Source organism: Euprymna scolopes, chromosome 23 (assembly GCF_053919585.1).
Source record: "Euprymna scolopes isolate OS-2025 chromosome 23, ASM5391958v1, whole genome shotgun sequence".
NCBI classification, from domain to species: domain Eukaryota; kingdom Metazoa; phylum Mollusca; class Cephalopoda; order Sepiida; family Sepiolidae; genus Euprymna; species Euprymna scolopes.
This window is the reverse complement of record NC_136504.1, coordinates 99,819,686-99,844,795: the sequence shown is the minus strand read 5'-3', so window position 1 is coordinate 99,844,795 and position 25,110 is coordinate 99,819,686. Positions and strand designations below refer to the sequence as shown.

General features: G+C 32.6%; 1 protein-coding gene and 1 long non-coding RNA gene across 2 annotated transcripts; one reads left to right on the top strand and one right to left on the bottom strand.

Moving 5' to 3' along the window:
• Positions 1-721: 721 nt before the first annotated feature.
• Positions 722-21,484, bottom strand: LOC145246055 (acidic leucine-rich nuclear phosphoprotein 32 family member A-like). Its single transcript, XM_080107898.1, has 8 exons — positions 20,722-21,484; positions 12,450-12,593; positions 11,723-11,842; positions 10,259-10,409; positions 8,368-8,421; positions 8,151-8,257; positions 6,966-7,017; positions 722-2,125 (listed from the first exon to the last, which is right to left on the bottom strand). The coding sequence occupies exons 1-8, from the start codon at positions 20,773-20,775 to the stop codon at positions 2,016-2,018; spliced, it is 792 nt and encodes a 263-aa protein (XP_079964024.1). The 5' UTR covers positions 20,776-21,484; the 3' UTR covers positions 722-2,015.
• On the top strand, positions 17,162-19,248 carry LOC145246057 (uncharacterized). Its single transcript, XR_013863069.1, has 2 exons — positions 17,162-17,552; positions 17,773-19,248. It is a non-coding gene; the product is annotated as an uncharacterized LOC145246057 (long non-coding RNA).
• Positions 21,485-25,110: the final 3,626 nt, after the last annotated feature.

Genomic DNA, 25,110 nt, shown 5'->3' with positions numbered 1-25,110 from the left:
CTGTCTTGGAATGCTCAGCATTTATGGATTTCTGTCTCCGAATTGACTGGCCAAGAACTGAATATTTGCAAGATAAAAGAGAAAGGGAACAAGAAAAAAAAAAAAAAAAAAAAAAAAACGGGGATGAATTCTAATCATTTTTAGAATAGTTTTCGTTCCCTAGCAAACCCTTTCCAAATGAGTTAGGCACACACGGTAAAGAAATCACGTATCCTGAGAAATCTAGCGCTGCCATGTTAGCAGCACGGTTAAGTTTTTGTTTACCCTACCCCCGGTTACCCCCTTCCAATGTTGACGCTTTTAGCAGTACATTCCAAAAATGATATGTTAAAGCTTGAACATTGTGCAAGGGGAAGAGAGAAGATGAAAGATGAAATGTAGATGAGGAGCAAGAAAGGGTTTGCAAGGTACGAAGAATACCTTTTTCTTTTCCACATCTTATCTTGCAAGGATCAGAAATACTAAAAAGCCTGCAGCATTCAACTGGCAGTTTTAAAAAGTAACTTGAATTAACTTTAAGCGTAAATGAAATCAGAATTGTAAACTTTCCGTAACATAAAAAAAAAAAAAAAAAAAAAAAAAAAAAATCCTTCAGATATTAAGGTGTGTGTGGGAAGGGGGGAACAACATGTACAGGAGACACCCCCCACCCCCGTTTTTTTTTTTTTTTTTTTTAAGTTTCTAAAAGCAAAATGCACAGAACATGAAAACTTTAAAAATATTAATTCATATTACCTTGATTATTTGGACTATGGTTTCTCACATCATTGAGTATAATCATTGTTAGTGACTCTTGTGGGAGGTTGAAGGTTCGATGCTCTGTGCGGGTGATAACTAAAAATACAATTATCAATTGTATAAAACTTCTACCCGGTCATATAACAAGAGCAAGTTGTCTCTAGATTGAATAAAGAGTTTCATTTGAAATTCCAGTAATGAGAGAGAGAGGCCTTTTGCTTGATGTAAACATTTCAGTTATAAATTGAAGAGAAAATCTATTTTGAATAGGAGAAAAATCTCAAAGGACAAACTGGTACTCTGAATGGTGGACTATTGCCATTAAACTGGCTAATATAATGAACCCGCCCCTCCTCCTTTATTTTATTAAATGGATTACAAGTTTTACTTATACGTTAGGTGATGCAAGTTATGAAAAGAGGATGGAACATCAGTAATTCAGGGGGAGTGGGAGGGGGCGGGGTTTCATTGATGGAACAGTGGGTTGGAAAAGTGCCTTGTTTATTTGAACACAAATGAACGCTAATACAACTTCAATCTTAACCAGAGATCACTATGTAGCCACGAGTTTTTAAAAGCTTAAAAACTACTTTTAAATATCAGTGACAACAAAGCAGCCATTTTATATAATTCTGCAAAAACTTGTGAAATTCAAAAGTGATTTCGAAAGTTGAAACTCAATTCAAAAGTAATTTCTGGCTGGAATCAAAGTTTATAGGCAAAAGTATTATTATTTTTTTTTTTTTCATTTTTAATTTCCACTTATAAATAAAAACAATATTTTCAGACAGTGTCATTATTGTATTATTGAACCAAAAGAACTGCTGTTCAATCTCAAGAATTTGTGAAAAGATATAGGGTAGAACGGTTAACCAAGAACAGGGTGTCAGTAGGAAAATTAAACTAGCGGCTAATTAGTGGTAGCAGCAGAACCATGGAGACATGGATACACTCCCACCCCAAGAGATTATACAAGTGTGTCCGTTAAAAACATAGGCTGGACTCAAAGAGGAAAGAGAAAAAAAAAATTAAAAAAATAATAGAAGTAAATGACGGCTGCCATTATGTGGAGTTTACAATGACCTAAATTAAAAGTTATCTGCAGTTGAACTATGGGATGCATCATCATCTCTCACACACTCACACAATCTGTTGGTGGCAGACCCTTCACCCTCCTGGGGAGAGGAGTAGCCTCCTCATGAAAATCTGTACAGTCTTTACACTTCAACCTATCAGGGTCTTTGTGCAGAGGATTGGTAAGAGGGAGGGGAGTTGGGCTACTCATCCTCCGGATCATCCTCATGTTTCCTCTTCTTCCCTCGTTGACCATCTTCGGCAGTATCAGCTTCAGCCTCAGCTTCATCAGAATCTTCTTCGGCAAATGAAACTGAAGAAAAAATAACAAAATCTATAAATATAAAAGCGAAAATGTATGTATGTATGTATGTATGTATGTATGTATGTTCGCTTTTTCTGTATGTCTACAAAAGGCTTTTTTCAGAAGCGGTCGGTCGCTCCACAACTTTTTAAAACTTTTTATATGACATATAAATCGTAATATCTCACAGTTAACAACGAAGCTCGCCTGTCTATTTAATTTGCTTGATTTCGGGAAGATAAATATTCAACATTTGTCGCTCGCTGCATGTGGGTTAGTCTTTTTCCTATAACATCTTTGGGGGGGGAAAAAAAAAAAAAAAAAAAAAAAAGCGTTCAGCAGTAAATGAAATACTATCCCGCAGTCAAACTTGACCTCATTAACTCATTAAAACGGGCACCTGCCAAATCCAAGTAATTAAATAAATTCAAACATGTTTCCGCTAGCATCTCGCGGTGGGGCAATGGTTAACGTTGCACGTTTTTTTGTTTTTTTTTTTCACACTTTAATTTACAACTTTGCCTCAACGGTTCGGGTTCGATCCTCATACTTACCTACCAAAACATTTTTTTAACCCCACCCCCCCGAGTTTCCACACACACCTCCAAACCCTTGGGCAACGCCGGGTATCCCTTGCTAGTAGATAAATAAAGGTAAGAAAACCAGGACAGAGATTCAGTTATATATATATATATATATATATATATATAAAAAAAAAAAAAATTCTATTAATTTATATCCCTGTACAAAGGCCAGTTATGATGAAAATATGATCTTTAAGGAATGTAAATCAGACTTCAGAGATGTCCAATACTAGTGTTATATTGCCGGGTTCTGAACTTTGAGATGTATCACAATTGTATATAAAAATGATACGTATAAACGAGGGAACCAAACCATGTACAGGTTATATAGTCGTCTATGTAATGTTTATTGCTGTGTGTACACATTTTTAACATCAAAACGCAGACCACCTAGTGATATCAGTTGATATCACAATCTTCTATCTTCTATATATATAAAAGGCAAAATGTGTGTGATCATTTCGTGTATGTCTTCAAAAGGCTTCTTTCGCACGCGCTCCCGGGGTCGTTACTGTCGCTTAAAACTGTGTATATAGATCTTATATGATAATATCTAGGAATTAGGAAACCGCGTAGCATATGGATTTATTTACGTCGATTTTTACAAAATTATTGCTATTTTGGCTTCTCGCGTGTTGATTGGGCTTTTTAGTATAAATAAAATGAAACTAAACTCAAACGGACGTGTTCGCGGCAATGCGCCGGGAACAGACGCTTACGCTGCGTGACTTCTATTTGACCTTCTTAATTAGGTCAAATGGAAGCAGCAAAGCTAACTTTTATTACGCACGCCTGCTTTTATAGTTATACTTAGATAAATAAATTCAAACACGTCTACGCTGTATGTCGCGGTGGCCCAATGGTAACATCACACGTTTTTTTTTTTTTCACACATTAATTTCCAACTCAAGGGTACGGGTTCGATTATCATACCTACCTACCAAAACATTTTTTTATTATTATTTTATTTTATTATTATTTAACCCCCCCCCCCCAGTTTTGATTTACCTCAAGACACCCGGGCACCCCCCGCTAGTATATATATATATATAAAAGCGAAAATGTGTAAGTATGTATGTTTGTATGTCTTGCAAAAACTTTCGACATGGGTCACAGATTTTCACGAGATCGGTATCATTTTAAACTTCCAACCTTCGCCTGACAAATATCGAAAAATTGGCCCAAGACCATAATTTCTTCACCCTAAAACCATCAGTTTCTACAGGGAGGCGTCAACAAAAACCGTCCTCTCATGACAAGTTTGCTTCTACACATGCGTCATACGATGTCGGAACATGATTTACTTTAAGTAGTTAAAAAAGTGACACAATTTCGTCGACGTCGTCTTAGCTCAGTTGCTTAGAGTGCGGCCTCATTATCTAAATTCAGAAATAAATTGGGTTCGAATTGTGGTGCGAGGTCTTTTTTTCTTCAATTTTTTAAATTTTAATATTGAAACAGGGTTATTTAAGCCATTTCTCATGTGTTTTTTGTTTTTATTTTTCAGATTTTTAAAAGTTTTAACGTTCGTTTTTCTGTTTTCTTTTTCCGATTTTTACATTAAACATCGTTTGCCTTATGTTAGTTTTTTTTTTTTTTTTTTAAATATTTACTTTGCTTATTTTTATGTTTTGATTAACACCCACCCGCCTCCTGAGCACACACCTCGAAACACCCGGGCAACTATTCCGTTCTTTCGCATGTTTGTTGATCTTTTTTGTCGTATAAATAAGCGAACCTAATCTGAGTGATGGTACAGCCACTGGTCTTTCGTGACGAGACGTCTTGAAAGCAATTAGCTTCGATCAATGTCAGGGAAACTCTTCATATCAGACAATTGCTGTTCATTTGGACGCTGCCAGAGTTTATGAGAGAAAGCAAATACTTAACTGGCCCCCAGGCCAGGTTTAAAAGCCACTTTCATTTCTTTGCTGACTGATTCTTAACTTCATTATCAACCAGTTGACAACTTTTTGATTGATATCGCTAAATTTGAACGCTTTACACGTCCTGTGACATCATAACTTAGTGGTAAAATATCAGGTTTTCTTTCACTTTCTTTTCTGCCTTCGCATCAGGGGTTCAAGCCTGCCTACCTACTAGGAGTCAACTGAATGGTGCAAAGCAGGTATTGAAGCACATGTTCCCACATGGAAGTATTATAGCAAGCCCCACTTACACCCAGGGTTCACTACAGATTATGCCGTTTCGTAAGTCAGGAGACAAATAGGCAAAAAATTGTAGATGCTAGAAATCATTGTAAGAGTGAAATAGCAACAGTCATAAGAAAGCATGCTGAAATAAGGGATCGTATAAAATCGCAAAAGATGGGAATTTGTGATTTCTGGAAAATCTATAATAGTGTAGTGAATAACGGACAATCATATCCCCCACTATCCTAACAACCAGAAGATTGCATGCATGGCAACTGAGAAGGTGGAACTGCTTGTCTAACGATTCGCCTCTAACTCCACCATAGAGCTAACAAACAACTTCCTCCCAAACTTTGCTATGCAAACTGAAACCAAACTAGATGCAAAAATCTCCCCTTCTCATGTCTTATATCATAAAAAAACAGACACCTCCAAGGTGTGAGAGCTTGATCTCATCCCTGCTTTACTAATTAAGAAATGCTCAGCTGAGGTAGTCCCTGTACTTTCCAAACTCTACAATAAATACCTTGTTAAAATCTTGCTTCTCTAATAGCTGGAAGATGGCCTCTGTGGTACCAGTTTACAAGAATTCTGGTTAAAGACCGACCCTCTCAATTATTGCCCTATCAGTCTCCTCCCCCTCTGCTAAAATCTGACGACCTTAATTAAACAATAGTTCACCACCTTGCAAAAGCAAATCTCTTGACAAACAGTACGGATTTAGGCAATGTTGTTCTACTGCAGATATTTTAACAGTCATCTCTCAACGTATGTATCATGTACTGGATAAGGCGGGCAAAGCCGAGACTGTAGCCCTTGATATATCCAAGGCCTTTGACAAAGTTTGGCATGTAGGGCTGCTAATTAATATTAAATTGTACGGTACAACTGGACATATACTACATATAATTAGTTCCTTCATAAACAATAGGACCATCCAGGTTGTTATTGATAGACGTACATTCAAGCAGCATAGCATTAATGTGGGAGTGTTTCGGGGGTTGATCGTTGGACCACTATTATTCTTGATATTCATAAACGACCTCCCTGATAATATTGTGTCTGAGATGGGCATATTTGCTGATGATATGCTTTATAAACATCGATGAGGGAAGAACAGATATTCATAAATCTAAGACATTAGCAGAATCATTAGGAAGTAACCTCCAGACCATAGTGAAATGGAATCGCAAATGGATGACAACATTTAATGCTAATAAGATTAAGCTGCTCTGCTTTGACAATTACAAGAAGCCTCTCCAACCACCAATATCCATAACAAATAACGCCGTACCTGAGAATTCTTCCTTTAAACTCCCCAGCCTAACATTTGAAGGAAATATTAACTGGAGCAAATAAATTGAGAACATTGTGAAGGTGGGTTCTATTGTGGTAGAATACTACTCACACCCGAGAGTATCCTGTACCTCTACAAAGACACCATTCGCCTGTGCATGAAGTATTCTTGCCACATCTGGGCTGGTACATCTACTTGTCCGTGTTGTCAGTGTTTCTTGGATAGGGTCCAAAAGTCTTCAATCTAACAGGTCTTACTTTGTCAACTAAGCTACAAACCCCCCCGTCTGTCCCATCGCCGCAATTTTGCATCTGTGCCTGTTTTACAAATATTTTAATGGAATGTGCTCTGATGAACTCGTTTGCACGTGTGCCCTCTCGACGTACATATCCCCGACAACCTCGCTTAGCAAAAAAAAAAAAAAAATTCCTACCCCTTCACCGGTTAGGTCCTTTCTTCCCTCGAAAAGTTGGCATTTGGAATTCCCTTCCTGCTACCTGTTTCCCTAACTACCAATATGCAGAAGTTTAAATGTAACCTAAACCAACATCTTGTTAAACTTTCCTAGGCAGGGTCTCAAATAGTAGCCTCTTACAAATTGAATGAGAAATATTTACTGATGCTAAATTACCAGTAAAACTAAAATTTACAAATAAGAAATTTGGGGGGAGAAAAAATTTAAAAAAGCTATGATCCAAGTGAAAATAGAACTTCAAAATCGTGGATGATAAAAAAAATCTACATTTAAAAGTAGGAGACCCTCAACACCAATAAATGATTATACACAAAGACGATTTTAGAATTAAAATACAAACCTTCATCTTCTTCATCACCATCTGGTTCAAAGTCAGCACCTTCACTGTCCTCCTTTAAAAGAAAAAAATTTGAGTGAAACAAAAGCAAAAGTATAACAAAATTTGAATATCACTAAAACTTAGGCATGCATGTTTGCGTACATATATATATATATATATATATATATATATATAGATATTATATATACATGAGAGTGCAGCCTTTATTTTAAGGTGAATGATTTTGAAAAAAAAAAAAAAAAAAAAAAAAACATACAAATACAATATTCGAAAATATTTTGTGCATTTGTGATAGAAAAAACATTTTTCTTCAAAACAAAAATGTTTTGAATTTTAAAATATGGTGCAAAAACTTTTTTTCATGCCAAAGGTTTTCAATGATGAATCCATAATTTTGGCTTTTACTTTTTCATCACAACATATTAAACAGGATTAACTACTAATTAAAGGTTATGCTGTCCAAATATGAGCTATATTTACTTGCAAGAGGCAGACCCCCCCCCCACAATCTGAACCTATCAAGTTTTATAATTTTATCTTTTAATTAAATTACTTTAATTACTGTTAATTAAAAACCATTGCAGGACAAATAAGACTAACTACAAATAAATAGTATCAACATTAATTTCTAGATTCTTTAAAAAGCAGTTATGAAAATTAGTTCTCTAGATCTTTCGAAAGTATAGACGATATTTTTCAAGTAAATATCAGCAATCCGTTTTGATCAGTGATAAAAACTTAAGATAAAAATAGTAATTTAATAAGCATAAATTTATCTATAGTATGCAAGGAAGCTTTTCTTTAGAGTAAATAAGCTGAGCATGCAAGGTCCTCCTCCATGAGGGAAACATTTACTTTGACCATAACTAATGTTTGTGCAAAATTTTAAAAAATCCAAGGCATGGTTAAGAAAAGTGCAAACAAATGAACAATTTGGAGACAATTTTGCCCCTGGGGTAGGGTTGCAACCAGAGTTATCTGGGAAAATCCGTTCTAGCAAAAATTTACTGTCACCAGAACTAATGGCCCGTGCAAAATTTCAAGAAATCCAAGGCATGATTATTAAGAAAAGTACAAACCAAACAGGAGTGAATTCTTTGTCAAGGACCAAAAAAAAACTCACTAACTTATATGCAAGCAAAATAAAAAAAAAAAAATTAAAAAAAAATAAACGTATATACTTACATCTAAGTCATCTCTGTCCAAATAGTCAAGACAAACTTTCTGTTCATTATCTTCACCTTCTTCCTCCTCTTCTCCCTCCTCATCATCTAATTCATCAGAATCCTCATCTACAATCAAAGAGTTAGAGCAATATTAATTAACCAGGCTTACAATCGTTTGAAAAGAACTGGAAACTTCAAAGCGAAATAATTGATAGATAATAAAAGTTTCACTTTACCTTCATCCTCATCCTCGTCTTCATCCTCATCTTCATCTCCATCTTCAACTTCAGCTGAGAATAAAAATACACAAATTGATTAAAAATATCACCAATAAAAAAAAACAAACACTATATGCGGGTCACCCATTCTTGCAAATTAAACTAAATAAACTTTTTTTTTAAATACAAATATCCTGGTAATCTTTATTAAATACAAATTTTAAAATTCAGAAATTAGTTAACTATTTGGCCTCACATATTTGTGACATAACATTAGAAAATATGTGATAAAAATCGATATTTATGCAAATTTCTAAGTAGCCATCTTTCAGTCACTTATTTCAGAATTCATGCAAATTTTAAAGGTTTTTGCGATACAAACAGGTCACAACTAAAGTGAAGCATACATGGTCCCGTGTGACGTCACAGTGAACGGGCATATTAAAAAAAAAAAAAAACTCTCACCCATTCAATCCCAAAAGTCTCCAAGGCCTTAACATATTTAAATTTGAGTTTAGCACCATGCAAAACTGCTAAAAAAATTGTTTTCACCTAATTTCCTATTACTTTTCACTGAATGTATAAAAATAAACCAGTACAAATAGTTTTATTAATACCAAATTAAAATTAACCTGTTCTGCCACAAAAGAAAGTCCTTTTTCCAGCTCCTCTGAACATTTCCAGTAGTGTGAGCAATCGAAAAAGCAAATCTGTCACATGGGATAAATGTTTAAATTCTCCATGGATGCATGTATGGGGACGAGGAGGGATTTTCACAAGATCGTTATCATTTTGAAGCTTGACCTTTCGGACAACAAACATCGAAAAATCGGTTAAAAGCATTAATTCCGTCACCCTCACAACTGGGCACTTTTCTACAAGGAGAGGTCGCTTTTTTTCACCGATATTTTTGAAATTCATCCCCTCTTTTCGATTGACTAGCCTTAACGTAAACCTTCACCACTTCCGGTTTTCCAGTCTACAGGCTCAAAATTTGATATACAGGGTGCTGAGATTTGGGAAAATCGATGTGATCGATTTTCGGCCAGAAATTTGGCGATTAAGGGGTCAAAGTCCAATGATTTGACCTTTGAGAACTCTACCAAACTCCAACAATTTTCGGTCTAAACAATGGAAATTTTAGATATAGGTTCATTGGACATGGATCTAACTTAACTTAATTTGAGCCCAAAACAATAAATTTTAAGGTGTCATAATAGGGATCAAAGTTTTAAAAAATTGAACCCCCCCTTTTTTTTTGGCTCAACATACATCTCCAAATACCCAAGCAACGCCGGGCACCCATGCTATTGTGTGTGTGTATATATATGTGTGTGTGTGTGTGTGTGTGTGTGTGTGATCAGTCCCAAATTTCTGACCGAGGAAAATTTAGATATGTGCAAGTTTTTCGTATGCTATATAATCACCTGAAATTATCAGGTGCTACTTAAATAGATTTTAAAAAACAATACAGTTCCATATTAATTCTAATCTAACAATCTTTACTTTTTGTTAGCTCAATATAATTTGTATTTAATCGCTATTCATAATTTTTGAAATTACGCAATCTACAAAAATATGTAAATTTTCCTTGGTCAGAAACTTGACATTGCTAAGAGATAAACTTTACTTTTTGCCGTTTCCACTTCATTTCATTTTCTATCTTTTGTGGCAGTTCGTGAATTATTTTAGTTGGCGTTTGTGATCACTGGATTTTAAAATCTCTTTTTGAATTCTAAAATTTAAAATATCTAAACACATTGAGCATCACTAATTATTCAGTTATAATCTTTACAAAAAATTATCCATGTACAGACAACAGCACAAATGTTAATTTAAAAAGAAAATTACAGTATTGTGATATTGTTTCAGTTAGACACTAAAATTTTGATTAAGATAAAATTCTTACCATCATCATCCTCTTGCTCCTTGTTATCTTTGTCATAACCATCAAGATAACGTAGATTAGGCATTAATTCAAATAATGTACTTTTGTAATCATCTATCATTGTTACTTCACAATTGAACAAATCCAAACTGGACAGCTCTTTAAGTTCGGCCTGAAAAAAATGAAAATAAAATTTTCAGTTGACAAAGATTATTTTCTGCTTCCCATCATTTTTATGAATTATCCTTTAGCATTTTTTCTTTTTTTATATATAAAAAACAAATATGTTGTGAAATATATCCAGAGTAAAAGAAATGTTTAGAATGCATATTATGTGAATGTTCTGGAGAATTATATAATAGATTAATATGAGTACCATATAGACCCATGATTTTATTGATTTTTTTATTTTGGTAAGGTAAAAAAAAAAATCGGGAGGAGAGGAGAGAGAGCAGAGAGGCCGAGGCAGCAGAGAGCAGAGAGAGAGAGCAGAGAGAGAGAGCAGAGAGGAGAGCAGAGAGGAGAGCAGAGAGCAGAGAGGAGAGAGAAGAGAGCAGAGAGAAGAGAGCAGAGAGCAGAGAGCAGAGAGAAGAGAGAAGAGAGAAGAGAGAGAGCAGAGAGCAGAGAGAGAGCCGAGAGCAGAGAGAGAGCCGAGAGCAGAGAGAGAGCCGAGAGCAGAGAGAGAGCCGAGAGCAGAGAGAGAGCAGAGAGCAGAGAGAGAGCAGAGAGCAGAGAGAGAGCCGAGAGCAGAGAGAGAGCAGAGAGCAGAGAGAGAGCAGAGAGCAGAGAGAGAGCAGAGAGCAGAGAGAGAGCAGAGAGCAGAGAGAGAGCAGAGAGCAGAGAGAGAGCAGAGAGAGAGCAGAGAGAGAGCAGAGAGAGAGCAGAGAGAGAGCAGAGAGAGAGCAGAGAGAGAGCAGAGAGAGAGCAGAGAGCAGAGAGAGAGCAGAGAGCAGAGAGAGAGCAGAGAGCAGAGAGAGAGCAAAGAGAGAGCAGAGAGCAAAGAGAGAGCAGAGAGCAAAGAGAGAGCAGAGAGCAAAGAGAGAGCAGAGAGCAAAGAGAGAGCAGAGAGCAAAGAGAGAGCAGAGAGCAAAGAGAGAGCAGAGAGCAAAGAGAGAGCAGAGAGCAAAGAGAGAGCAGAGAGCAAAGAGAGAGCAGAGAGCAAAGAGAGAGCAGAGAGCAAAGAGAGAGCAGAGAGCAAAGAGAGAGCAGAGAGCAAAGAGAGAGCAGAGAGCAAAGAGAGAGCAGAGAGCAAAGAGAGAGCAGAGAGCAAAGAGAGAGCAGAGAGCAAAGAGAGAGCAGAGAGCAAAGAGCAAAGAGAGAGCAAAGAGCAAAGAGAGAGCAGAGAGCAAAGAGAGAGCAGAGAGCAAAGAGAGAGCAGAGAGCAAAGAGAGAGCAGAGAGCAAAGAGAGAGCAGAGAGCAAAGAGAGAGCAGAGAGCAAAGAGAGAGCAGAGAGAGGCCAGAGAGAAAAAAAAATATATACTTACTAATGGCTTTAAGGTGTCAATATCTTTAATTTTGTTTCCACTGAGATTAAGATGTCTCAATTTTTTACATTCCTGTAATTTGTCCAATCCACCAGAAATGCGATTGTCACTTAATTCCAGCTAGGAGAGGAGAAAAATAAAATGTTAACGAATACAAAGTCTCTTACACAAAAGCAAGTTGAATTTCAGTATCTAAGATCTTCAACCAGCATTCACCGCAAACATAATCACAAATCCCAACAATTCCATTTGTATATGTAAGTTAACAACAAATGTAAATTTCCCCTCGTTTCAGAAATTTCAATTGGTACTTGTTTTTATTTGAAGGAATTTGATAGCTTAAATTGTACTGATGGGGGATTGGATTTACGAAAAGGCACCAATTTGAGTTTATTTCTGGAGGAAAAGAAAAAATATCCACTGGATGATTAATTAGTACTTACAGTAAATTCACATACTTTTGTTTTTAACACAAATACATCAGGCAGGAGTAGATTGTCTTGGACTAATTTCTAATATTAAGACAATTTGAATCAAGAGAATTTTAGGTATCAGTATTTATATCAGAATCGGGAAAAGATTGTCTATTTTCCGATGCCAAAAAAAAAACTAATTCTTATCTAATCATCCCATCACCAATTTCCCAACTTACATTTATATTAAATTCTTTTTTCATCTTGCAAAAAGTAACATTTGTAAATTTGGTTTAATTTCAAGCAACACTTACCTTTCTTAAGTTCTTTAGTTTAGGGAAGCCTTTTAGACCAATAAGACCAACATTGATTAAACTGAGGAACTCCAAGTTTTCATATTCTTCTGTAAGACCTTCAATCACTTGAGCCCTACAATTATCAAGGGTCAGCTCACGGACCTAGAAAGAGGAATTAATTAGTCTTTAAAAATCAAGAACCAAGCTCTGACTGAACATTACTTAAAACTTGATGGGATACAGAAAAAAAATGCAGAATGAAATTATCTACGTAACTCACTTAGTTTTAACACCTACTAGAAGAACCCATGGAAATTCTACGGTAGTTGAAAACATAACATAAGCAAACAATAGAATTTCCTTCAATAGAATAATCAGTGTAATATTAGATCCGCCCAAACCATGAATTAAAAAATATTTTTGTAGATAAATATGGATAACTGCTTGAAATATATTATTAAAATAACTAGAAGACACTGGCTAGCAAAAAATAACATTTATACTTTGATCTGCATCGACCAGACACTGGCTGTCGATAACTTATAACCTACACTGACAGAACACTGGCTGGCTACAGATTACTTAATTAGTATTGTGATCTGCACCTACCATACACTGGCTGGCAGTAAATAAGTTATTAGTATTGTGATCTTTACCAACCATAGACTGGCTTGTAATAAGTAACTTTGTATTGCGATCTGTACCCATTAGACACTGGCTGGTGAAAACTAACTTAGTATTGTGACCTGTACTCACCAGATACTGGCTGGCGATAACTTATAAGGATTGTGATCTGCACCTTCCAAATACTGGCTGGCAATAAGTAAATTATTAGTATTGTGATCTGCACCAACAGGACATTAGCAGGCAATAAATAACTTACGAGTATTGGGATCTGCAATCACCATACACTGGTTGGTAATATTCCATTTTCATTAGAGAATTTAGTATAAATGGTGCGATTTGGGCTATTCCATTTTTATTTTAATGTATGTTTACAAATATGATAACAGTCGAAGTGACAAGCGTTATACAGAAGTACTTTTTGGTATTAGTGCACTTTTACCAGAAGAGTTCTTGTGGGTAAACAATCAATTTTAATTTTTCCCAAACTTTTCTAGTAATTAAAAATTAGTTCAGTTTAAAATTATACATATATGTAAGCCACTAAAAACAAATTATCTTAGTTAGACCTCTTTATTTCCATATATGGCCATGTCGAATTGATGCCAGTATGCTGACTAATCTAAAGGGTTTTGTCATATTTCATAGGTAACACAAAATGGATTTTAACACTAAAGCATTTGATGATCTAAAATAAAAAACTTGAAAATGTAAGATATACATGTTTAATGTAATTGGAGTAAACTTTAACTTAGTTCAACATGCTAGTATAGGGGTATCAGAATTTTTGACAACCCTAACACGAAACTGCGAATAAAATATAAAAATCTCATAATTTCTCTTTTAAAAGGGGGTTGTTTATTTTCTTTATGGATTATAGTTCCAAAATAAACTATTAAAGTTGTATATTGTTATATATATAGAAATATTTTTTTAAAAAACAGTAATGAAATTAATTGAATTTTACGAGTTCAGTATTTTTCAATTTTTAAGCTTTAACAATGTGAAATTTTATGCTCTTTCCAATAAACTGAATATAATATTTTAGACAAACGTTTTTTTTTTTTAATTCACGCCCCCCTCCCATTTTGAAATATCTAAAAGTAAACAATTTATGTGCCAAAGTTTTATATATCACAAATTGAAGATAGAATATATTATTTATTGATCTTTTGATTTAAAACAACAAAAAAAGAAGTTTTTTTTTTTTAAATTTACCTGTAAAGTCCGAAGTTTAACACCCTCCCTTTTTTTTAAAAACCACGTTGTTTGTATTTTTTTTTTTTTTTTTTAAATGAAACCTTAATTAAAAAAAAAAAAAAAAAAAAAAAAAAAATTAGGGGTTGGATTACATTTTTCGAGTAGTTATAAGCTTGGAAAGACAGGGAGTCGAATTAATTCACGCTCCCCTCCTCATAAAAAAGTTTGTATTTTTTTTTTTTTTTTTTAATGAAACCTTTGTCCTTGCTCCTTTGATTTGGGACAAAAAAAAAAAAAAAAAAAAAATATTGGTTTGAATTTTCGAGTAATTATAAGCTTGGAAAGACAGGAGGTCGAATTATTCAATATTTTCCACCAAGTTTCTGACACACCCTAATGCTCGTATTATTGGCTCATTTTTAATGTCTATCTGAACTGATTATCCCCTCAACTCTCCAGAAATCATGACAGGTCATTTTGGGAAATAAACTGATAATACTAGCATCTTTACTAATTTAAAGTGTTTTTGGTTCTTTAGAATTTTTGAAAATCTTTGATATAAGTTACCCGCCAGGGAACGAAACTCATGTCAATTGATTATACAATTTTTTTTTTTTAAACGATTAAAAGCAATTAATGTGAAAACGGTAGCATTACAAGTTTGACCTCGCAAGTTAGAATGTGGATTTAATCTGCCTTTGGGGACGCGTCTTTTTGCTTACTCATAAAAATTTGATTTTCTTTTAAAAATAAAACTTGAATTTACGTGATTTATCTCCGTTTCGTGATTAGTAAGCACAAAGAATTTTTTGTGTAATTTTTTTTTTTTAATTACGTTAAATTCTTAAGAACCGTGGTTTTGTTCATATTCAACAGATGATACTAAATTATTCCTTCAGCATCGTGTTTAAAAATACAATTTTTGAGCTGCTGCAGTGGCAGTGCTGCAATGCATATCGGCTTTATTATCTGGCTAGGAAACTATTTTTACTGGAAAAAGTGCTGAACAGTTGATTTTGCAAAAAAAAAAAAAATAAATAAATAAAATAAATAAACGCATTTCAGGTAAAAAAAAAAACATTATGCACCTATGCGTAATGTCAAAATTAGTATAAATTAATTTTTTTTTAATGATTCAATAGAAGATTAGATCAATTTTTAGAGGGGGGGGGGGTCAGTTAATGGTACTGGTAGAGACAGACATTTTCTACTTTTTCAATAACTGATTTCAAGGTAAGCAATTGCCACTGTTATCAATATGGCAATTGCTAAGCACAACCATTTCACATTAAAATACACAACAAAACGGGATAAATTTTTGTAATTATTTCCCAGTGAACTATTTTTCGTAATATTTGGAATTTACACTAATTTCGACATCACACGTGCGTAATATTTTCACCTGAAATGAGTTTATTTAGAAAATTTATTCTTCATACGCACCGAAAAAGAATACAGTGTAACTTTTAGAGGTTGTCACTAAGTGTCTAAGTGAATCAATCAACATTGTAAGGGACTATTCTTCGACATCATCAATACATTTTTGTTTATTGTAAATATCAATTCCCATCAAAGTATCCATTGTTTTGGCTAAACGAAATGGATACTTTGCTCACAATTCCGTTTTAACGCAAATAGGTCATAAATGAGTAGGTAAACAAAAATAAATCGTTTTATGAATTTCATAATACATTGCCTTTAAAAAGAAATCTCAATAGCAATGGTTACTGAGATTACTCAAATTATCCATTGTTTCGTGTAAACATTTGCTCGGTTCAACAGGCATTAGATTTGGGACGATTAAAATTTCATTAGGAAATTGTGAAATGTAGTTTACAGGGAAAAAGGACTAAGAAAAAAGTTAGCAAATAACTTTTACCAAACGCAAGAAAATTCAATCTTTCGATCTCCGATCTTCTGTTTTGAACTTTGTTAGTTTTCTACAGATTTTCTGACGACCACGTGAGATCAAATGGTTGAGTATACTGCAAAGTGATTTTTTTTTATATAAGTAACTTGAAATTATATATATATATATATATATATATATATATGAGATTTCACTTTTTCACGTAAAAAAATCAAATCTTATCAAACCAAGTCGGCCATTTTGATTAAATTCGTTTTTTCAAAAGCTTTTAAGAAAACAGAAAATCTGCAAACAAACACTAAAGTTTCAAAATAGATATATAGATCGAAAAGATTAAGTTTTCTTTCGTTTGGTAAAAGTTATTTCTTAGAAGTTTGTTTTCTGTACCAGTCACCATTTTCAATAAAATATACTAAGCAATCGTTTCAAATTGTAAAATTTAATATTTATTGAAGCAAAAAAAATAAAAAATAAATAAAATAAAAATAAAAATAAAAACTTAAGAGAAAAACGCCAATAATTGAATTATGCCATTCTGCAAGGAAGAGAAGAGGGTAGGGGGGGATAGTAATGGCGGCAAAATAAATATTTACCAAATATTTAGATTTAAAAAATAAAAACGCCAGAATTACATCTATAGTAACTCTTAAATAAATATTAATAAACGATTTTCATAATAAAGAAAAACGTGCTCATGCAAAATACGGTTATTTAGAAATCTATTAACATGGGGAGGGGCATTTTTTTTTTTTTTGTAAAAATTCTGTACTTTCACCTAACAAAGTAAAAGATATCGTAAACATTGAATTTAACACGAAAATCCCTATATGAACTGTGCTATTTTTTAAATTTTTTTTAAATAGCACGGTTTAAATTCTACATAAGTGTAAAAATTAAAATTGATAATTTTTAGGCGATTGAAAGAATGACGTCTTTCATGTTGTGTTAAGGGTGAGTACGTGCGTGCGCGAGTTGAGAGAGGGGGGGTGATTAACATAATGTATGCATGGTCACGTGAGACGGGCGAACTATAAGCAAAGAATCAAGAAGAAGCACTTTAGAACGTAGCACACAGTTGTACGACCTTGGTGGCGAGAGGCAGACAAATATTCACGGGGGCAATAGCTAACACCGGGTATCGCTCATTTGGGAGAATGAAGAAAAAAGGTCATTTGAGTTAATTTAATACCTTTTGATATATCTATAATGGGCACTGCTTCTTTTAAATAAAAAAAAAATGATTTCAGCAAAATGAGAGGGTAACAAAAAGAATCGACCATATTCATTTTAAGTCGACGGCGGCGGGAGGCATCCTAAAACAATGGCGGCGGACGCACTGGGTTCGAGAAAGAAAGAAAAAAGATTTTCTCGCATGCCGTTTCAACAATTAGGGCTCTACAATTTATCTACGACTTAAAGTATTTCTGGTAAGTCCGATTTTAAATCAATAAATTGAGAAATAAAAAAAAAAAATAAAAATTTTAAATAAAAATTGAAAAAACTTTTAATTAAAAAAAAAAAAAAGAAAAAAGAAAAGAAAATACTTATATTACAAGTGTATTTGTTGTTTTTGACTTTTTTCGTCAAAATATTGAATTATTTTCATATACAAATGAAAATATTAGCGCATTTTTTTTTAAATACAAGATGGCGGCCAATAAGCAGGAAAAAAAGAAAAATGGTGTCATCTGGGCTACGACCACAGCAGTCAGTCATCATATGGACAAACACCTCATGAGAACACTATTTTTAAATTGAAAAAATAAAAATAAAATTACAAAGAATAAACACGTCTGTTTATATGATCCGAAGAATTTAAAACAAATATTACTTGAAAAATGAACAGTACACGTTGAATGTCATAACAGGTGCACTTTTGAGTAATGTTTACGTTTTTAAATGGCGTTTAACATGAAACTGACTAATGGGTGTGTTACATTATCAACTTTTTGATGCAGTTTGTCTTATGGACTTCTCAGCTAAACTAGAGTATATATTTGGGTTATTTATAATATATATGCAGAGATGACATAACGTGATTTAGTATGGAGTAGGAGGGGGGGTTGTAACTTCTGTACTTTCATCTAACAATTTAAATTTAATAAAAAAAGTTACCTAAAATCTTTGGAAGATACTGGTTAAAAAAAAATAGTACGGTACCTTCTCTGTATTAGCATTTATTAGGAATAGTTAACCATTTTTTTTTTTTTTTTTGCTGCGATTGGAAATATGGCTGCACGAGATTTCAACTTTTACGTTTTGAAGACAAATCGATTAATATAATAAATGTTTTTTTTTAATGGAGCGTGGTCATTTTTTTTTTTTTTTAAATCGCAACACGGGGTTTTTTTTTTTTTTAATATCTGGACGAAGTGTACGATCTACAGTAGCCATCAAGGAAGAAAACTAGCATGGCAGGCTGTACGACATTAAAGATACGACGAAGATATTGAGCACTTTGGGCTAAATATTAAAGCAAAACATACACATAAAATAACATGTACTAGAATAATTCACATCGAATTCGACTATGTTGAAAATAAAAAAGGAATTGGTAGAATTACTATGTAGTAAAATTTATCTTATTTACACGCCTCCCCACGAGGGTAGAGTTTTTAATGTGGAATAAATCTAGATAAATAAAAAAAAAAAAAAAAAAAAAAAGGATTTGCTCCTAGATAAAAGGCATGTCTAAAATTGATATTGGTTATTAATTTTTTTTTTTTAACTTTAATATGGCTGCTAAGTTACTATTATAAAATTTTAGTTCAGTTAATGGTACTAGTGCACTTATTGATCCGTGCTGAAATAACGTTATTTAAAAAAGCCATTCTTAACATGGGGAGGGGGAGGATGTTTTAACCTTACAATTGAATAAAAAAAAAAAACACAAAATTTTAATTAAACTTGGAAATACGATTTCAAAAATAACGCGGATCAGTACGTGCACTAGGACCCAGTTAATAACCAAACAATACCTTTGGCCATTAAATTACTAAGTGAACCTAAATAAAGCTATAATTAAGTTAAGATGTTTCAATGTCAGACTTCTTAAAGTCTGAAACTTTTTATATATAATCTGGATATTTTGTCTTCCATAAAAAAAAAAAAAAAAAAAAAGAACTTTAGATTGCTTTGGTCTTTCACCAACAGAAAATGTAAAACGTTTGAAGTGTTGATGACTTGTCCGATTAAGTTAAATTTTATGAAATTACTTTATAATTTTTGCAGACAATTTTCATGTCAATAACGGGAATAAAGAGCGGAAATGATGGCGAACATGATTTTTGACGCCTTCAAATGTGCCGATTGAAAACAATCTTTATAGAAATAAAGTTTAAAAAATAAAATAAAATATCGTTGTGTTTTTGTTTTTTTTTCCGACTATTGTATGAAATAAACGATATATAATGGCTAATCATTTCAAAAGGGCCATTAAAAATTTTTCTTGTAAAAAGTTTAAAAACAAAACATTTTCGCTGCTGCTGATTTTCTTTTTTGCGCGCCGACGACACTGTTTTTTTTCTTTTTATTATTCTCCCAGGAAAATTAATTTTATTTGTTTAAAAAATTTTTTTTTAAAAAGCATCCCACTACATAAAATCCGACATAAGACTTTGGTGTTTGACATGACAAGTGCTTGAAAATTCAACGCAACTTGTAAATTTTTTTTTTTTTTTGCATATTCAAAAAGACTAATGGCTACACTGGCGCATACTTAATTGTTGATAATATAGAATGTTATTCCTAAATTATGAGTTACACAATATGCTAAAATTCGGTCAGATATTCAAAAGCGCGAAAATATTAACAAAAGTCGAAAAACTGGAGATACAATTTTTAACAGCTTCAATTAACAAAGTTTATCAAATAGTTATAAAAAATTGAGAAATTTAAAATGTTCGATAAAAAACATCTCAAAACTTGCATAAATTTTTTCATTGATGAAACTTTGTCAACTTGATGATCATTTATCAACAAAAGTGAATTAAAAAAGAAACTCAAGATTACATATTTACATTTTAAGATGGGGAGGTAAAAATGGGTTATTTTATTTATTTTTTTTTTAATTTTTAAGAGATTTATTTAAATCAAGAATGTTTAAGTTTTTCTAAAAATATGAATTCGTATACGTTAATGAAAGATGCGGGGGAAAAGATAGAAAAGGAGAAACATTTTAAGTTTTGAAAGGCGCCATATTTAACCTTACTTTTGTGTCCATTATGATAGAATGTAGCACACCGGGTGTGTTTTGTTGCCTTAAGGGCACATGTCTTTATTCGGAAAGACGTGTAGATTTAATAAGAACATCAAATATACTAGATTTAAGTGCTTGCATGTGTTTCTTGTTGAATAATGGCAGTTGAAAGACGGACAAGAGAAGAAAGCACATGGGAGAATGGAGAGGTGTGCATTTCTCCATAACATTAGATGTTAACAAAATCCGATGTTTTAACTAAAAGTGCAGGAAAATATGTAAATAATTAAGATGAATTAACAAAACGTCATCATAAAATGGTATGAAGACGAATGGTTGTTACAAACTAAAGATTTAATTTGTTTAAAAGCAAAAAAAAAAACTGAAGAACTTTTTACCTCTTTTGGTGACAAATTCCGTTTTTCAAGTTCAATCCTTTTCTGCATGCTCATCGTGCAGCCGTTCTGTTGGATTTGGCTCGTTATTTTGTTATCTATTGTTGCTTCGTAGCTTTTTCTTTTTTAAATAACCCCCTTTTTATGCGGGGTTGTTAAGATTTCTTTCTCTCTTGTTGTTGTCGGTCGGTGGGTTATACCTCTGGTCTCTATGGCGCACAAGTCACACACAGAAGGGAGAGCAACAACAAAAAAAAAACAGTCGGTTTTTTTTTTCCCCCCTTTTACGCGTGTGTATGTGTGTGCTGCTGCTGCTGACTTTTTTCGTCCAAGGAAAGAAAGAAACAACTTTTCTTCTCCTTTTTCTTTCTTTCTCTCTCTCTCTCTCTCTCTCTCTTATAATGAAAAACTGCCACCGCCGCTGATAGTGCCGTCGTCGTAGTAGTAGATAACGATAAGCGTAATAAACGGAGGTGGAGGAAAAAAGAAAAAAACGAAGTGAGGAGGAGGTAGTAGTATTAATAATATGTCGTGTAGTAGAAAGGTCCAACCATTTTAGTCAGAGGCTTTTCTCTTGACAGGTCGTCTCTTATATGGCCCATTGCCTCTACTACCGTCACTTACTTGCCCAGTTGTACAAAAATCTACTGGTAGGTAAAAAGAGAGAGTAAAGCGCCGGATGATCAATCAATGGTTTATTAATTTTTATTATTATTATTCGTTACCGGCACTAACCATGGCCGATACTTGATACATGCAGTCAGGCAGAGAATCCTCATTAATATTCATGATGAACCAACCAATCACAACGCTTGCCACATGACCGCCATACCAACCAACCAATCAAAAACCAGCAGGATGACGGCATTTTTTTTTCTTTCCTTTATTTTTACAGAGATGAAAAAATATTTTCTTAATACTCGTATTGATTAATTTAAAAATAAAATATTTAAAAATTAAAATAAACTATATTGTGTATGAATTAACGAGAAGTAATCAAAATAGAAATATATTTTCACAAGTTTCGCAGAATAGTTTCGTTTGTGTATATAACAAAGTAATGCAAAGAAGAGCCAACTAAAACATAACTTGACATTAATGCTGTAACTAAACTCAGCATCTTTGATTCTGGAATTTTATGAAACAATAATTTAAAGTTAATTCCTTGCCTAGATTTGCAATGATGTTTTGGTAATATTTTACAGATTAAACATTTTCATATTCACAAATTCGTCAAACTGATAGTGATAATTGAGATTTTCACAAACTTGTTGCTAGAGGTTTAAAATCTCGAATAAGGCATTATGTAAATATTAGATAATATTTTATTAGACTACAAATTTTTGTATGAAAAAATAGCTTAAACTAGTTTGTTATAATCAAGAATGTTTTGAAAATAATTTGATAAATCCATAGTTCGTATGAAATTAGTTACTAATCATTTGTTGATGAATAATAAAAATAAAATTTGAAATTGGTTATAATATACCAACTAAAGTTACTTTTCAGTATATGGTTTTATTTTGTAAACAAGAAAAGAGATGTAATTGAGTTGATAATCTCAATAGATCTCTGTGACTTGTTTTTAAATTGATTTTCATTTTTAAAAATAAAAAAAATGAATATTATTTGTAGCAAGTATTTTCCTTGCTTGGAAAAGATCGGATTTCTATAACTGATAATTAAACTTTAAGAATTAAATATATAGCAAGCAAAAAAAAAAGATTACATGCAGATAACATTTCGGACTGTATTCATGCCAATAAATAATACTTCTTGAATAATAGTTTTTTGTTGTTTTTTGTTTTGTTTTTTTGTTTTTTTCGAAATAAGTTAATTTCGGAAGATTAAAATTTCTTTTTCTGGCTGTAAATATTAACTGATAATTCAAGTGTATGAGTTTGTATAAACTTTTGAAAAAGTCCCGAAACTGTTTCGGTTGTCAACTATGGATATTTTGATTATTTTTATGTAAGGCCCAGGAGATTTTATATATATGTGTGTGTGTGTGTATCTATATATAATAAATGCACAATTCTATTTTAACATTAGTTGGTTTTCTTTTTGTTTTTTAATATCTTTTCTTTATTTAGCACATTGATGTAGCTTTTAAGAAGTTCGTTTTCTTTTTAAAATCCACCCAAAAACTGCTAATCCATTTCTTATACGATTCGAAATCGGTCAGTATAAAAACAAAAAATATTTACGTTTGAGACATTTTTGATATTCACCAAAAACTTGTGGAAATGCTGTTCAAATCAGTAATCATGTTTTCTGTCTTCAATGGAATTGAAAAATAATATAGTTTTCATAGACATGTGGCCAAGACATAATTAAAAAATATTTTTTGAAGACAAAAAGAAGTGACATTAATAAATTATTAAACTGGGTGAAATAGGTTAAGCATTGATTTATTTTCATTTTGAGAAATTCCATGAGATCATAAACCATTATACTCTATACATTTATGGACAGAGATTATACTAAATATTCACGAAATCTCTTATATAAAGTACAGTTGTTTATATGTCTGTCCGGCTTATTAGGCTGGTGCAAAAAATAAGTTCGTTTTTTGACGTTCAACTATATATAAAAAACGATATTATTTTTGCACCAAACTAATAAAAAAATTTTAAAAAACTACACAAGACACACCCACAAAGCTCATATATTATTTTACAACATTGTCGTGGGCAACATTTACGCGGAATTTCTTTTATTATTATTCATTTGTTTGGGATTCAGCGGGGAAAAAGAATTAATCGGAGAGGGGAGGCATTTGGATTTTTTTTTTAATGTTATTGCGTAGTAATTCGTCAACATTTTTTCAGTTGTCAGAGAAAGGAGATGAGTGTTAAAAAGGTTTAAAAAAAAAAAAAATGTAAACACAATTTGGAAAACTCTTCTATTTTTTGTCCATATCACGGGGAATGCTGGGTAACCATGCTAGTTATAAAAAAACAAATATACACATTTTTTTTGTGAATTATTTTAGAAATAATAAACATCTATTTTTAAATACTCCAAAGATAATTGAAAATAGATTTTTTTTAATTGTCATTTTTGACAAATTATTTTATTATCTTTAATTGCTTCTACTTCAATAACTTTTTAAAGTATAATATATAGATAAAAAAAAAAATTAACCGAATCTTTTATATTTGGAAATCATTCGATTCATCTCAAATGATTTTTATTATTGATTCGTGCAGAAATTGTAAAACACTATTGACTAGAAGCAGAACTTTTAAAATTAATCCATTTAAGATTTTGGTCATGTGAAATATATATATATTTTCAGGAGAATTGTGATTAAGTTTTAAGAAAATTCAATTCATAAAACCTTTATTAAATGTTACCAAATATTTTACTAAAAATTTGAAATTTAAGAGATTTTGAATAGAAATATTTGTTGCAACTCATAACTGATCAAATGATCCTTATTGCTAATATTCGAAAAACAAACACTGAAATTAAAACAAGTAGTTGGATATTATTGACGTTTCTTTCTATTTTTAATTAACCATTTGTCAAAGTTTGTGCATGAAAGGTGTGTTCATAAGGTAAACTCACAGAGGATGTAGAGAGATGAAAAGATCTTATACACACATTTTTCCCCTCTTATCCATCCATCCAGCTAACACTGAATAACCCTGCATGTTAATATGAAAATATATTTAATAGTTAAATGACTGAAGGGTGATAATATTCAATTTTTATTAGGTTATGAAAAATAGTTGAAACTAGTAATATTCCAAAGTGTAAATGTTTGTTGTGACCTCCCTTTAACCTTCTATATACTTAGAAGAACCAATGCTGGCTTTGCAAAAAATTTTTATTTTTTTATTATTACTATTACTACTAATAGTAGTATTTTCAATTTCGATTTTATTTTTCATTTTCGATAATTTTTGAAACAATACACAATTTTATATTGAAAAAACTTCAACTAAAACAAACAAAAAACAACAAATAATAGTTAATAAAATGTCTTTCAAAAAACACTATCAAGAAGTATTATGGGACCTCCTGCTTGATTAGTAGGCTCAAGGTGTTTCTATGCAATGGAAAGGCAGTTGTAATGCCAAGTCAATTTATGTGGTTCTCCATGTGGTGCATCAATGCACTGCATCATTAACAAACCAAGGCTTTTGTGTGAGTTACATGAGGCAGGAGCACTCCACTTGTCTCCACAACAATCATTTTTTTTTTTTTTTCCTACAAAGGAGTCACCCCTTATCAAGGCCTGGAGGCCACTCGAGGATAAGGGTTTAAAAGCGTGCGGTTGTCAATGGGACAATGCTGTAATAATTGCTAGTAGTGGAAATTTGGATTACTTAAGGGGAACAGCTCATCAAGAACTTGTTTATGTTGGACTTGAAGATGACCATA